The 17,011-nt window shown below is 43.1% G+C and overlaps 1 protein-coding gene across 4 annotated transcripts in view; it reads left to right on the plus strand.

Annotated features, from left to right (window-relative positions):
• DCC (DCC netrin 1 receptor) overlaps positions 1 to 17,011 on the plus strand; it is a 921,347-nt gene that overhangs the window by 856,792 nt on the left and 47,544 nt on the right. For all 4 annotated transcript variants that reach the window (XM_053408811.1, XM_053408815.1, XM_053408813.1 and 1 more), the window contains 2 exons: positions 5,020 to 5,085; positions 14,246 to 14,408. In XM_053408811.1, the coding sequence (XP_053264786.1) occupies positions 5,020 to 5,085; positions 14,246 to 14,408 (229 nt within the window). The remainder of the gene's footprint in view (positions 1 to 5,019; positions 5,086 to 14,245; positions 14,409 to 17,011) is intronic.

Consider the following 17,011-nt stretch of genomic DNA (forward strand, 5'->3'; position numbering starts at 1 on the left):
GAAAGAGATTCATAATCCTCCAGTTGACTGACACCACTGTGCAGACCTTCCAGGCTGAAAACCAGAACCATATGCTTCAAACTTCAGAAATGGTTGCCTCCTCTGTTCCGTGGAAGGCAAAGAGCAGAAACTTGAAACCCATCCTGTTGAGTTCAAAATGCCGAGCCTTCTCTGGCCGAGGAATTAATGTGTTGCGTTTGACAGGACACCTGCCATTTTACACCTCGCTGCATTTAATCTCATGAATAAACAGAGTGCTAATTGTTTGAGTTTTCAAGGAAATAGCATTTGTAAGGCAGTTGAAGCGTTGCCTGGGTATTCCAATTTTTCACTCTCTCTTTTTCCAAACAAAAATGTAATTCAACCTGTGCCGTGTTTGGATTACAGCAGTTATGTTGCTGCTTGGCTGTTTGAAGCAGAAACTGCCTTTGCTCAACTGTTTGGCCGAACACCAGAAATTGTCTGGTTTTGCTTGTTGCGGTGCTTTCTCCCAGCTGGTAAGATGTAACTGAAAGTTACATCTATTGCTTAATGCCAGCGTGCAGACAGACCCCTCTTTCAATGCTGTAATAGCAGAAAGATTCCTCATTTTTTATTTTATTTTTTTTACCTTTCCCTGGATCACAGCTGCCGTGCAGTGAGGAGAGATTCAGATGGATTTCAAAGCCTTTTTTAAGAGTGAGAGAGACTGAGAAAGCAAGAGTGAGAGATGATTTTGAACCGATACATATTTGCCTATTCTCTCAAAAGAGTTCCCCTCCTCCTGCTTCACCTCTGATTTTTATGAAACATTTTTCCTGTAGGGAGAATACTCAGCGGGATGTGGAGATAATAAGATATAATTGGATGTCAGTGGTCCAATTGTGGTCTTTTTTTTGGGGGGGGGGACTTGCAGCAAGTGCCAGAAGATTCAGGCGATCAGAAGATTAATACAGTATAGCTTTAGGCTGCCATCCAGTGTACATTTATCTGTGAGTAAGCCTCATTGGCTATAGTGGGACTTACTACTGAGTAAAATATGCCAAGGCATTGGTACTGTTGGAGAGAGAGAGAGAGAGAGAGAGAGAGAGAGAGAGAGCTACCTCTTAATACTGACACCTCAAATAGGAACAGAACTACTGTCAATCAGTGCTCTCCATTCCCATCCATTTCAGGTGGTCAAGAAGGATTGATTATCAAATTATCAAACGCTTCTGAGTGGTCTAGGATGAGCAGGATTGCACTCCCTCTGGTGATCTTCAGGCTCTCTTTGCATGTCTAAGCAAAGTCTAAGCTGAGTAATAAAATTGCATCACCATAAATCCAATATGAGATATTGGTTGGATTAGTTTTGTTGAAATGCCACGCACTAGACTTGTTAAGGGCTATTTGATTTATAGCTCTGCTATCAGCCTAATTGCCACAAATCAAAAGCTCAGACCTTTTGCTTTCATGCATAAAACTAGAGTCTTTTGCTTCCCTAAGGAGAAGGTCTATTTTGAAAACACTTTAGAATATATTCTAAAGCTGGAGTGGGTCTTATTTGATAATTATAGGAGGTTTCGGTAGATTGGAATGAAATCACCAACTCATATATATTCACACTCATTACATTATTTTCCAGCATAATTGGAGCTTAAAACTAACCACAGGGTTTTTTTGTAAAGCATGTGTCTCTCTCACCGCCCTAGGAAAACAGCAAAAAGGTATGGATGGGCAAGGATGGAATTTTGCTCAGATGGGATGGGATCCATTCTAATAACATCAACATCACTGCTGCCTACTGCTTCCACATGTTCCAGCATTCCTTCTAAAATTTGTACAGTAAATATGTGACAATTTTTCAAGGGGTGCAAGTTCCAGCTGGTCTAAGATTTCTGACCACATGCACAAACAAACAAACAAACACTACATATCCTGCTCGTGGGTGCAAAATGACTAATTTGCTCTCCATTTCTAATGATTACAACTGAGCCCTTGTGCAACTCTACTCTCTGCTTCCGAGGATCAAATGCCAATGGCTCTGCAATTATCCTGATTGAGAAGTTGATTATGCTGAAAACGCCCGTGATGATAATGACCTTACATTCCTAATTGGGCCTTTCAAACCAGAGCACTTCACACTGTTGATAGGCAAATCAGCAAAGAGGAATAATTTCAGGTTTACCTAAGCTCCAGGCGCCTCTCCTGCACAATGAAACAACTTCTCAGGTTAACCACCATCATTCTCAAAGCATATGTCAGGTCTCCCTGCGGGCTGCTGCAAAGCCTCTCCTAAACTCGTTTCACGGTGTGCACCTCCAAGGTAACATGGGCAAATCCATCAGCTGTATGCCTGACCACTCAGAGCCTGTGGGGCAGCCCTGTTATTTTTATGAGACTATAAACTCTGTAATTTTTACGAGTCTATAAAGTTTCTGTTGTAATTTAAGACCCTGAATTTGCTGCATGCTGGTAATCAGGATAACATATCTTGTAGTTCCCAACTCTGCTTTGATCTCTCTGCCCGGTTGTTGGTAGGTAGGCGTGTTGGTCTGCTGTATGCCATCAAATGCCAACAGTGCCCTTCAGCCCTCTATATTGGACAAACAGGCCAAACCCTACGCCAAAGGATAAATGGACATAAATCTGATATCAGGAATCACAAGACAGAGAAACCAGTAGGAGAACACTTCAATCTCCCAGGACATTCTATACAAGATCTCAAAGTAGCTGTCTTATTACAAAAGAATTTCAGAAATAGACTGGAAAGAGAAGTTGCTGAGTTGCAACTTATTACCAAACTTAAAACCATGTAGAGACCTGGTCTGAATAGAGACATTGGATTCTTATCTCATTATACATGATTAAGCTATTTTTAGCTATCTCACCCCTTGCTTTTTCCTGTAAGACCTATTGCAGTCGTTAACAGTCGTCAACAGGTTTACCACACCTATCAGCCAATCACCCATTCCCACCACCCTTCTAAGTAATACCCCTCCCCACCCTCTCACTATATATAAGGGTCTGGTGACTTCTGTTTCAGTGTATCTGAAGAAGTGTGCATGCACACGAAAGCTCATACCAAGAACAAACTTAGTTGGTCTCTAAGGTGCTACTGGAAGGAATTTTTTTTTATTTTGTTTCGACACTTAAAAAGGTAAAGGACCCCTGACCGTTAAGTCCAGTCACGAACGACTCTGTGGTTGTGGCGCTCATCTCGTTTTACTGGCCGAGGGAGCCGACGTTTGTCCACAGACAGTTTTTCCAGGTCATGTGGCCAGCATGACTAAGCTGCTTCTGGCGAAATCGAAATGCCGTTTACCTTCCCGCCGGAGTGGTACCTATTTATCTACTTGCACTTTGATGTGCTTTCGAACTGCTAGGTGGGCAGGATCTGGGACCGAGCAACGGGAGCTCACCCTCTCATGAGGATTCGAACCGCCGAACTTCCGATCGGCAAGCCGTAGGCTCAGTGGTTTAACCCACAACGCCACCCGTGTTTCTATATACACATATACATCCATACTAATCTTTTTAAGAAATGAAGCTGAAGTATATGAGTAAACTGAAATTATCTGGAGTGCTTCTGACTCTTTTGAGAATATATCCTAGGACTGATATAGAACAAAGATAGCTAGAGGGCCTTTTTGTGAGTCTTTGCGTTGGAATGGCAGTGCAGTGCAGCGCCACACTTGCTGAGTCATTCTTTTCTGTCAAGTCATGGAAAAATGTGACTTGCATAATAAGCACAGTGTCACTCAACATCATTAGTACCGGGAGGCAGTGAGGCAATTTGTGAACAGTTTGCAAATCCTGCTATTGTAAGAAACTGCTATAATTTCATACAATTTTATATGTGTAATAGCCAGGTGCCCTTAGAGGTTAGCTTATTATATGTGTCGTCCTTCAAAGAGCTAATATATACTTCTAAAAATGAACTTCACTTTTTCAAAAATACTTCATATAGTAAAATAACCACTTTCCATTTGTATTTGACAAAGTCTACTCACATCCATTACTATGTTCTGGAATACGACGTCCAGAAGTTGTTATGCTGCTTGGTATAACAGAGTGTGAAAGGAGGCTATATATTTTACTTATTTACAAGATTTCTATACCATCTGTCAATATATTTTTTTTCATTCTGTGACATATTATTAAATATTATACGAACAGTTAGGAACCAGGCAACACAAAGTGAAAACAGAATCGATCAATAAAAGAGCAGGATTATTTGTTTTTATTTTTTTAAACACCTCAGCTTTTGGTAGCATATTCCTTTTGAGTGATTTGACTTTGCATGGAAGTCAATCAGTCAACAGGAGACATATACGCCAAGAAAGCATTTGGTCTAGTTGGTGATGCCCTTCCATCAGCCCTAGTTAGCATTATTAAAGTCCGTCATTGGGCTCCACTCCCCATTGACTACCCCAGATGTAGATGCCTTAAAGCAGTAATGGCCAAACTTGGCCCTCCAGCTATTTTGGGACTACAATTCCCATCATCACTGATCACTGGTCCTGTTAGCTAGGGATGATGGGAGTTGTAGTCCAAAAACAGCTGGAGGGCCAAGTTTAGCCATCACTGCCTTAAAGAGACATGGTGTCATGTGGCAGAATAATACAGTTTTCATGCACAGAAATAAAATGTCAAAGCTGGAGCTTTGAGGGGGGAAATGGACCTCTGAGAACTGAGCACATCTAGCACTAAACTTGTCTTAAGATGCATGAATATCTCTGCTGTCAGGTTTGTCATCTTCTGAGAGAGAATATTCTAGCTCATGCCACAATCCTCACCTTCTTTTGTCACTTTTAACTAGCAATTCTGAATAGCAGAGTAATGACAAGCAGCATGTGGCTGGGGAGCATCAAAGTGCTCAGAGATTTTGGTTTAGAAAAGGCTGCTTTTATGGCAGATTTTTCTCAGGCAGCTGTTCAGTCACCTCCTCTTACAATATCTAATAGCTTAAACGTCAGATCGACACTGTTTGAAGAACTGAGCCTTCTTGACTCAGGTATATCAGCCATTCTGCACTGATGCTCATTTTCCTTTTCGCAGGTCGTCATGGCGATGGGGCCTACTGGCCGGTTGACACAAATCTGATCGACCGAAGCAGCCTTAATGGTAAATATGGACTAAAACCATTTTCCTCTGAATTGGCCTTCTTTGTTCAATACAATTAAACTCCAGAATGTCTTTGTTATCTCTGTCCCCCTCCTTGTCTCCACGTTCATCAAATCTTTCTGCTTTCATCAGATGGAATAATACATTTTACTATGGCACAGCCAACTGCAGCTGTCATAAACAGGCAACCTGGCCTAAGAAGACATTGCAAGATGCCTTATACTGAACCAGCCCTGCTGGTCCCTCTAACTCAGTATTGTCGAAACTGACTGGCAGCTGCTCTCCAGGCTTTTAGAGAGACAGTCTCTCCCAGCCCTACCTGGAGATACCAGGGATTGAACCTGGGTCCTTCTGTGTGTAAGCAGATGCTCTGCTTCTGAGCCACAGCCCCTCCCATAACAGTCAGAGTTTGTTGGTGAAATTATGAGAAATACAACTTTGGAGAATGCCCCAGCATATATGGCAGCACCACAAGGATTCTGGAGTACACTTATTTTTTAAAAAAATAATAATATTTATTTTTAAAATAATATTTATTTCTGGAGTACACTTAATGTTAGTACAGCACATTGATGGGTCATAGGAGCTGAAAGCTGAGATACGTGGCCCTGGGAGCCCCTTAATGGCTTCCATCAAGTGACCAGCTCTGGGATTTGCAATGTCATCTGGTGCTAGATGTTTTGAACCACAGCTCTCATCATCCCTGGCAACTGGCAATGCTGGCAGAGGCTGATAGGAGTTGTATGTCAGTTTGCATTTCTTAGTGCAGAAAGTATTGATCTGATGTGTAGAGATCTTTCCTATTCTAATTACAGTGGTACCTCGGGTTACAAACGCTTCGGGTTACAAACACTGGGTTATAAATTCTGCTAACCTGGAAGTAGTACCTTGGGTTGAGAATTTTGCCCCAGGATGAGAATGGAAATAACGCACCAGCAGCACGGCAGCAATGGGAGGCCCCATTAGCGAAAGTGCACCTCAGGTTAAGAACAGTTTCGGGTTAAGAACGGACCTCCAGAATGAATTAAGTTCATAACCCAAGGTACCACTGTAACTCAAGAGGGTTTTGGAAGGCTCCTCTGTGTGAAAGAAACAAGCAGAAGGTTCATGGTGTTTGGGTTATTCCTTCAGAGAAACTGAGTACAGCTGGCTTAAACTGGCTTAAACTGAAATGCTTTCTGGCTGGCTGTCCCCAGATAGGCTCCCATATTTCAAAAAGTGAAAATCCAGACACAAAAGTTCTTGAGGGGTTTTTTTTTGGCGGGGGCACAGTTGTTGAGCTTTTTTACTCTTGCCCAAAGTTTTTGAGCTTTTCTTTCGCACGATCTCAAAAAAGAAGTTTTCCAGCTATTTTTAAGGGAAATCACCAAAATCTAGACTTCTGACATGGGTTGCCATACATCTGGATTTTCCAGACATTGCAGTGATTTCCGCCCAGACACTGTTTCCGACTGCCATGTTCAGGCTATGTCAGGGACATTCTGGATGTATGGCAACCCTATCCCTAGATCTGCCTGATGTACTTCTGTCCAATTCCTTTTGGGGAAGCAGATTTGCATGGCACTAATGCATTTCATCCTTGATCGTGTTGTTGATCAGTGTTTAAGCCAGGGGTTGTCAACCTGGTCCCTACCACCCACTAGTGGGCATTTTAGGATTCTAGGTAGGCGGTTCTACGGCACAAGCTGAATCCTCCTTCCATCGAACACTGGTGGGTGGCAAGGAAATTTTACCATCAGGAAAGATGCATTAGTGGGCAGTAGGTATAAAAAGGTTGACTACCCCTGGTTTAAGCTCTAGTGTCCACCACTATGCTGCTGTCATGTCCCATGTAGATGTGGAATCACATTGCGACTTTTCACTGTCACCGCAGCTCCAGCTCTCTGAGGAAATCATTTATTTACCTTTACAACAGCTCAGCAGATCAGTTTAGATACATCTTTTCCCCCCAGCATCATGCTTTTGAGCTAGGTGAGCAGGCGAGGTCAGGAGAAGCTTGAACAAAGCTTTCAAAGAGTTGTGACCCGACACACAAACTAGGAAAACAGGTGACAGTGATAAGGTATTAAGCGGGGTGGAAGCCTGCAATAAATTTACAGTCCTTTCCCATGTGAGGGTGCCGCCAGAATCACTGGAGCAAAAGAGTCTCTATGAGAAAAGAAAGTGCAGGAGATTAAAGAGGGGAATGGAATAGATAATTGGGGGAAAATTCATTATTCCTTGGCTTCTCCTAGCCATGACGGAGCAGTCATTATATGCACTGTAGATTTAGCAGATATAAACTGCAGAGCCAGGAAATTGCACTGTGTTAAGAAGCAGGCCCTATTTTGTCTCAACACCACCCACCCACACAAATCTATATTAGCATTGCTTTAAATTGGCCTACGCAAATCCTTTGTTTCCTTTGGTACAATGCCAGCCATGAAAGTGTATGGGACACTCCATATGTCGGAATCTGTGCCTCCATTCTGACACACCCCAAACAAACATGTTACTCAGATCACTAGCAAAATACAAGGTGTGAACAGAAAGTTCAGTGAATAGTCTTAGAAATCCGACAGCGAGAAATATTCAAACATACAATCGGCATCGGAAACCCACGAAATGCACACAATTGTGTATGGAGATGAAGCTGTAACTCGAAAGACAGTGTATGAGTGGTTTAAGCGTTTCCATGAAGGGCAGCAAACCATCGAAGATGACCCTCATTCTGGTAGACTGTCAGCGAGCAGAACGGTGGCAAATGTTGACGGAGTTCGTGAGTTACTGATGCAGGGTCGATGTTTTCTGTCCAAATGGTGGTGGAAGCATTGCATATTCCACGTGAAATTGTTACTGAGGTTATGAGTTGTTCTACCCTCCATATGAGGGATGCGGGTGGCGCTGTGGGTTAAACCACAGAGCCTAGGGCTCAGAAGGTCAGCGGTTCGAATCCCCGCGACAGGGTGAGATCCCATTGCTCAGTCCCTGCTCCTGCCAACCCAGCAGTTCGAAAGCACAAAGTGCAAGTAGATAAATAGGTACCGCTCCGGCGGGAAGGTAAATGGCGTTTCCATGCGCTGCTCTGGTTCACCAGAAGCAGCTTAGTCATGCTGGCTGTACGCCGGCTCCCTCAGCCAATAAAGTGAGATGAGCGCCGCAACCCCAGAGTCGGCCACGACTGGACCTAACAGTCAGGGGTCCCTTTACCTTTACCTTACCCTCCATATGCTCTCGATCTGGCCCAACCGGATTTCTTTCTTTTTCCAAAACTGAAATCTGCACTGAAAGGGCACAGATTTCCCAACATTTCACACGTCCAAGCTGCTGTGACGAGGGAACTGAAAGTCGTACGAAAAGAGGACTTCTCCAGAAGTTTACAACAGTTCTATGAACGTTGTCAACGGTGCATTGTATTAGAGAGGGCCTACTTTGAAGACCTGTAAGGTATACATGTTCGAATATTTCTCGCTGTCCGATTTCTGTGACCATTCACCGAACTTTCAGGTCACACCTTGTAGGAGAGGCTCTGCAATACCCAGTGCCCTCCAGAAACCACAGGGTAGCACCCTAGGAAGAAGAGTGAGAGTTCATGGCAGAAGAAGCACCACATCTGCTCTTGTGACAGCCGGGGATGAAGGGGAAACAAGTACATCAGTTCCAGAGGCGCCATTGGAGCCCCTTGTTGGATGTCACCCCATTGCATTGAATGGGGCGTACTGTTGTAAAAGTCATCTTTGCCTTTCAATAAGAAGAGCTTCCTGATGGATGATGTCTGAAATAAAATTGCTCTCACACGATAAAAATGATTTTCAGATAATTAGAAAAGAACATAAAATGCATGCAGTAAGGTTTGTTTCCATTTTGCTCGTAAAGGCTCCTGGTGGGACATGTAATTTTAATTAAGCCTGACCTGATATTGCAAGTTGCGGAAGAAAAAACCCCTATGGTTTACAAAAGATTTTTAACTTCTGATCATTATCAACTTCAGTTAAGGCATGCTACCAGCTTCTTTCCTTTACCACACCATACCTAATGGGGATTCATGAATTTAAAAGAAGAAAATAAATGTAACCTGAAGGTTACATAAAGCCAGCCTCAAAAACGGAAAATTAGTACAAGACACATAGCTGATTAAATCAGATGGGCTATTTTTTTCTTCCATACATAAGATGAGGAAGCAATTCTGTCTTCCTTTTTTAAAAAAGTAGCTTATCAGTAGATAGATGACTTTTTCTTTTTTGTCTTTTAGGTAGCTAAGTCATAGATGGTATCAGTAAAACCTGTTTAATTGGGTCTCCATGATGTTTTGCACCTAAGAATTTTCTTTATCAGAGCCTGGGTAAATCAGGGGTCTCGACCGTTGATGGCAATGTACATCATCAGTGGTAGAAACCATTAAAGTTCACAGGAAGCCAAGGACTTCTGGGTTTGTTTCCCAGGATTTTAAATGTGAAAATTATTTCCAAGTTGTTGTTTTTTAAAAACAAAAAACAAAAAGACAGAAGAACCCTCAAACCCTCTGTTCACAGGTAATGGTGGGTACAAGATAAAGCTCCTATATAAGCAGCCCTGTAGAGCTTGAGCTATGAGATCTCTGGTGTAAAGTCAGAAGTGCTCCGCAGTCTCACTTGCATCACTATATCATGTGTGCAGAGTCAAGTAAGCTTGGATCAGTACAAAGAGAAAACAGTTTATATCCATCTAGTCATGTTGCACCCTTTGGATTCAGATGATCAATACCTGCAGCATGGCTTGAGCCTGTGGAAAAGCAGCTTCTGGAAAAAGGTTATTTTGGGAAAGATAGCATCAAATCAATCATTCTCTATCGGTTTTAAATATTAAAATCTTCTAGCTTTTTGAGCATTACATTGGGGGGGGGGGCTTTACATTACAGTGGTAAACACATGAATGTCCTGTAAAGCCACAACAAACTGTATTTATTAGAAAAGCACAACAGATGGTTAGAACCAGTGTCATATGAAATGTCTGCCATGTGTCAGAAATGAAGCCATTGATGTGGAGGTTGGTCTATAGAGTGAGGCATTAATGTGTAGCAGCTTCCCATGCGGACTGGATTCCACTTTGTGGTTTCTCTTCCTACTCTTGTGTGCATTAGTGGAGACCAATGGCAGCATGCACATGAATGCCTTGATTTAGATCAGGCACCCCCAAACTCGGCCCTCCAGATGTTTTGAGGCTACAATTGCCATCATCCCCGACCACTGGTCTTGCTAGCGAGGGATCATGGGAGTTGTAGGCCCAAAACATCTGCAGGGCTGAGGTTGAGGAAGCCTGATTTAGGTAGAGCCACATTAGCATGGAAGTCTGCTGGCTGGCTGGCTGGCTTATTGGTTGGTTGGTTGAGTTTATTTATATGCTGCCTTTCCATATTAAGCTGTGTTCAAAGCAGCTTACAATTTAAAAAAAAAAACTCCACAAAGCATGGGTTTTTTATTGTTATTTTTTACAAAATCAGTTTACAAAACGTGTTTCAATGAATTCAAAGATCAACAGTTTAGCAAACACAGAATAAATCCAGTTATAACCTAGAAATATTTATTTATTGCATTTATATCCCACCTTTCCTCAAGGTTGGTGCACACAGGTCTGCTCCTCCCCATTTTATCTTCACAACAACCCTGTGAGGTAGGTTAGGCTGAGAGTGAGCATGTGGCCCAAGGTCGCCCAGTGAACTAAATGGCTGAGTGAGGATTCAGAGTCTGCGCTCCCAAATTCCAGTCAGACATCCTAACCCAGCCTTTCTCAACTTCGGGACCCCTGATGTTGTTGGACTACAACTCCCAGCATAGCCAGTGATCCAGGATGATGGGAGTTATAGTTCAGCATGGAGCCTCAGCAGCCTGGCTTAACAGATGAGCTGAACTGAGCCAAGTGATCTCCTTTCGAAAGGACTGGAAGCCTTAAAATGAATTCTGGAGTAGGTGGTTTAGTATAATAAAGCAAAAAATATTAAACTTAACCAGCATGGAAATGACAACATTTTCTTGACATGCTTTAGCAGTGAGAAACATGTTATTATATAATATTAAGGTAATTACTCAAGGATTTCTCTTTTTTTGAGAAGTGTCTGAGTTGCAGCACATAATAAGAAGAGTTTATTTTTCTATTTTACTTGTTCTTTCACCAGTATGGAAATAAGGTTGAGCGGCCAGTAAAAAAAAAAGAAGTATTGAGTTTGCCCCACCCGTAGAGTTTCAGCCATGGTAGTCCTCTGGATATCCTCCTGAGCCCAAATAATGATCCAAATGATTCTCCTTAGAATAAAATAAGCACCTATACCCGGGTAGGTAGAAGTCTCACAGGGTGGCAACTAAGCAGTCACAGCTCACACAGGTGTCCCCATTCTGCTCAGTTGTGCTCTGCCCTCCACACTCAGCGCAGCAGCAAATACTTTGGGGACGTAAGTGCAGGGAAGAATGAAATTAGGTGCACAGTTCCTTGCCATGGTTTTGTTGGCACAAACAGAGAAAGCTCATCACACCGCGCTTGGTGTATACATCAATGATTCCTGAGAGGATAGCGATCATAATTTTGAATCAAGGGTGCTGTACCAATATATTAACATAATTTGTGGCAGATTGTGAGCTGAGTGTTAAAACAAGCACTCGAATTAGACAACAGATGAGGAGGTTCATTGTACCATAAACACCAGTGGGCAGGAAAATAAGAATCCATCTCTCCTGTTCTCCCATCTTCAAGGAGATAATGTTAATAAAATGATGGGCACCACCAATTGCTAACTAAATGGCTGCTAGTGTGAAGTAAATGAAATGGCTTCTTCCTTTCTGTGTTGTTATTTAAGACTTAGGAAGTGCCTGAAATTTCCCAAGAACTGTCTAGGGGTCTAAAGATAAGATAATTGCTGCTTGTAGGCTAAGTATTCAATTGATGTGATACAAAGGAAAGAGCCAAGAAGGAAGCCTGTACCTTCACTGGTTAATGACTGGTGTTAGGGTACTGTAGGGTTCACTGCATTCACCTGAGCCCTGAGCCATATTGGGCCATTTTGGAGGACTCCAGGCATTGGTTGGGTCAGGTTGAGACAGCCTCAGGTCAAGTTGTGCATCCCAGAGCAATCCAGGGCTGTCAGGGGGCATCAGAAGAGTTTGGATTTGATACCCCACTTTATCACTACCCGAAGGAGTCTCAAAGCGGGCTAACATTCTCCTTTCCCTTCCTCCCCCACAACAAACACTCTGTGAGGTGAGTGGGGCTGAGAGACTTCAGAGAAGTGTGACTGGCTCAAGGTCACCCAGCAGGGGCATGTGGAGGAGCGGAGACATGAACCCGGTTCCCCAGATTACGAATCTACCGCTCTTAACCACTACACCACACTGGCTCTCAGGCAGGAAGGAGAGGTAGGCATGAATAGGAAGAAGGAGAAGCCACAAAAGGTGGACAATTGCATTGTCACAAGGGAAGGTAGGATGGGAGCCTTTCCCACCCTGCCTGCCCTTCTTCCCACCAGGCCTCTCCTTCTTCCTGCTTCCTGAAGCAGCACCACACAAGATCTAACTCTCTGCAGTGCTGGTTGGTGCCCCATCGCAATGCTGAGAATCTTCATTCAATTGGGTAACACCCTGCAGGATCAAACCTGCCTGGTCTTGGTTGGAAGATGGGGATATCTCCTTCTCCCTCTACATCCCTCCTCATCATAAGTAAGAAATTGGGTTTTAACAACCCTTAGCCTTACCTCTACTAAATTGCTTCAGGCATGCATCCAGGGTGGAGCAGGTGGCCTTGGGGGTGACCCTGGACAGGTCAGACTGATTGGAAGGGACCCACAAAGTGGATTGGGGAGGTTTTGCACAGTCTTCCCTCCTAGAAGGAAGAGTGCAAAGCCCCGGGGACCAGTGGCAGAAGCTAGAGTGTGCCTTCCTTCACCTCTGCTCCCCCAGTTGGAGCAAAGTGTTCTACCAGGAAACTTCTCTGCACCTGCTCCTTCTCTGGCCAATGGATGGGTATCTCCCCTTTTCCATGATGTGTCAAAGCATAAATTCCCTGAGTTTTATGGCCCCTTTCCCAAGCAAGCCCTGTTCTTTAGAGCAAAATGCACATGCACTTGGCAGGTATTAAATTGTATCTGTTTTTATAGGTGGGGATGGGGAATAAGGGGAGTAAATTTGTGCCAGTGGAGCATTATGTAGTTTGTCTTCCTACACATCAAAATACATCAGATATTTTTCATAAGCCATGATATTTCACTGCTCAGATCACAGGATGTGTTTCTGCAGTATAAAACATCTTACTGACGTGCAAAAAAGAATTGCTCCCCATAGAAATCCATAGAAATCTTTGCCAGCTCTCACTCTGCATAATAGTTATGCTTCAAGCGATGCCCACATGTGTCAACATATATATTTTGAGATCTTCAGCCCAAGCAATAGGAACTTGGCCCAAATGTCTGGTTTTCTGTGGACACTCCTAGAAAAAAAGCTTCAAGTTACAGACTACAAACTTTTCCAGTTTCTAAGTTCCACTTTTACAGTTTAAGACTCTAGGCTCTCAGATAAAAAGCCCATTCACACAATCTGTTTTCAAGATGTAGAAGTTGCTACAGAGTTGCAGATTTTTGCCTTTAATGTCTTCCTCCCTCCCTTCCTCACAGTACAATTATCAACATGTAAGTTCTGTGGGGTTGTAAGATCAAAAGAGAACTGAATCCTAGAAAGTTCTCAAAAGCTAGTGGTAGCTAGTGATAAAAAGTCACCTGAAAAATGTTAATCGGAGTTGGCTTTCAATCAATTCCTATTAACATTTTCAGATGTTTTTTTTCTTTCATTCATTTATTCTCATCCTTAGGGAGATGACCAAAGGCCAATTCCTATTGTCCTCTTTCATGATTCTTTACAGCAGAAGAAGCTAACCTTTGGCCTTCCAGGTGTTCTTGGACTCCAGCTCACATCACCTCCAGCCAGTAGGACCAACTGTTGGGATGATGGGACTTGTATTCCAGCACTGGACCACAGCTTAGCCACCCCAGCTTTATAGTCAGGTTGACCTGGTCCTGCTTAACTTTTTAGCAGCTTAAAGGAATCAAAGAAGGCTTCAGTAGTCATTTGCCAAAGGTTCATGCTTCCTTATTTTTTCATTTGGAAAACTGTGAATGTTACATTATAGCTGTTTGCAGTCTTTCAGGACTTTTATGTTCTTCCAGAACCCCCCATTGGGCAGATGCACCCTCCTCATGGAAGTGTAACACCCCAGAAGAACAGCAACCTTCTTGTCATCATCATTGTCACCGTTGGGGTAGTTACTGTCGTGGTGGTGGTGATTGTGGCTGTGATTTGTACCAGGCGTTCATCAGCACAGCAGAGGAAGTAAGTAACTGGAAAATATCACTGTCCATCAATCTTTCCATCCTGCTCTGGAGCAAGTCAATCCAAGCAAACCTGTTTTTTTCACCCTAAAATAGATTCTGTGCAATGGTGAAATATGCTTAGAAATCCAGATACTTCACACAGTCTCATCACTTTTGTGGAACAAGTAAATATCAAATTCAGTTGATTTAGTGGCCAGGAAAGACAGCCCCAACACTTTTTATAAAACTCAGGCAGAAATCCAAGTTGTAAAGCATGCACATACATAATGGCAAAAATACAATAACATAGGAAACAACAGGGCTTCTTTACTCTATCTGTTGGAAGATAAGGAGCTGATCTAGGGGGGGTTTCGCACACGGGATGCGTGCGCAAAGAGTACATCATGGAGGATGCACCGGTAGAAGTTGGCTACAAGTGGAACTTTGTAGCTGACAGGCCATTCTGATATGGATGTGGTATATAAATTAAAAATAACAACTGAAGAGTTGCAAAGAATCTCCCAGAATCAAAAGCCAGAACCAGGCTAGAATCTGGGACCTTGAGATCAGTTATTTAGGTAGTATTCAACTACATTATGCTTATTAGGAGCGGGTGGCGCTGTGGTCCAAACCACTGAGCCTCTTGGGCTTGCTGATCAGAAGGTCGGTGGTTCGAATCCGCACTACGGGGTGAGCTCCCATTGCTCTGTCCCAGCTCCTGCCAACCTAGCAGTTTGAAAGCACGCCAGTGCAAGTAGATAAATAGGTACCACTGCAGCAGGAAGGTAAACGGCATTTCTGTGCACTCTGTTTTCTGTCACGGTGTCCCATTGCACCAGAAGCAGTTTAGTCCTGCTGGCTACGTGACCCAGAAAGCTGTCTGTGGACAAATCCCTTGGCCTGAAAGCAAGATGAGCGCCGCAACCCCATAGTCTGCTTTGACTGGACTTAACCATTCAGGGGTCCTTTACCTTTTACATCATCCTGAGAGAAGATCTATTGAAATCACTTGACATAAATCAACCAAGACTGACTAACTGATTTCAACAGGTCTACGCTGTGCATCTTAATCAGATACCACCCTTTGTTTTTCCATGGAGTGTATTCTGGACTGAAAGTTCCCAGGGTTCTGACATCCTCCCATGCTTTTTGGTGGGTCAACCCACCCAGATAACTCATAGGTTTCCCATAAGCCTGTAGAACTATAAAAGCTTCAGCATCAGAGTTGCCAGGGAAAGAGCATAGGCCTTGTCTGGATCCTCTCCCTGATTTTTGCGTTCTCTGCTGCCCACTGAATTTCCCCCTTTGTACCTTCAGCTACTCATCCTGTCTGCTGCCCAGCATCACAATGCCTAGGGACATCACAAATGAGGTGGGAGGAAGTAAAGCGAAACCAGAACAAATGCGAAGTGACTTTTGTATGCCTTATACTGCCAACTAGTAGCATTGAAGGATGTGTTAGGAAACTTTAATAAGCTCTGTTAAGGATAAATTATGTAATTAGGGTGAGGAAGCAGTTTCAAATGGAGCACTTCGGCAAAAGATCATAAGCCTATCCAATATAAATAAGAGACAAGTTATTGGCTTACATGGATTCTGAGTTTGTTATAAAATAACTCCCAGAACCAGAAAGAACTCAAAAATCCATATGGCAACTTGATCATAGGAGAGTGGTCTTTCCTCCCATCCCTGAAAAAAGCATCAATCTGTGACTATTATATTAGAAAGCTATCTGGAACAAAGACAGCCCTCACTAGTAATGGGAGGGAAACTAAGTATATGTTAAGAATGCCTTCTGGCACAGTTATAACTTATCATGACAAGCATCTATGGGCCTGGATCAGGCTTTGAAGCTAAGCTGATAAAAATGAGGAATTATCATCCTAGCATTGAAAGAACGCAGCATCACTAGGAAGTCTGCCATTTCCCCCTTGGGATATTGTTCTTCTTTTAGCTTTGCACTATGTTTCCAGCACTCATTAGCTATGGCATTCTGCTTTAAAATCTTGACTCTTTTCTGCTAAGCGTGGATGTGTTTGGGCTGTGTGTGACCATAGGAGAGCTTCACTTCCCCTCCAAGCCCTTCTGTGACAGCATGTAAAGCAAGAAGACACATTTGCACAACATCATTTCTTGTTTCTAAATACGATCTATTCCTTACTGCCTCGTGCATTGATATCAGTTGAGGCCCCTTTATGGAGCCATGTGAAACAAAGGAGGCAAGTATTTCATACCACCAGCTTACATGCAGTTGGGACCAATGAGGCAAATTGAAATCGGTATCCTTTGGCTTCCTTCGTACCTGTTTACAGCTGTGTATGAGCAGAATCCCTACTGACGGGAGGACTGATATGGGGCAATAATTGCTTTAAATTGGCAAGACAAAAAACTGCACACCAGCCAGCTATTGAAAGACCTGATGGTAATGAATAATGAGCTCTTGTTTCACTTGTTATTTGCCATTACTGCGCAGCATCAGAGTACAACAATATGATTAGGAAAGCAAATTATGGCAAATTTGATGCAAAACTGGCTGGAATCCAAAGAACCCATGCATAAATAGAAAGCGCTTTCACATGTGGAGGGAAGGTTGACAGTTTACTGCTTTAGCTGTGAACCCTC

The sequence above is a fragment of the Podarcis raffonei genome, chromosome 11, assembly GCF_027172205.1.
Source record: "Podarcis raffonei isolate rPodRaf1 chromosome 11, rPodRaf1.pri, whole genome shotgun sequence".
Taxonomy (NCBI): domain Eukaryota; kingdom Metazoa; phylum Chordata; class Lepidosauria; order Squamata; family Lacertidae; genus Podarcis; species Podarcis raffonei.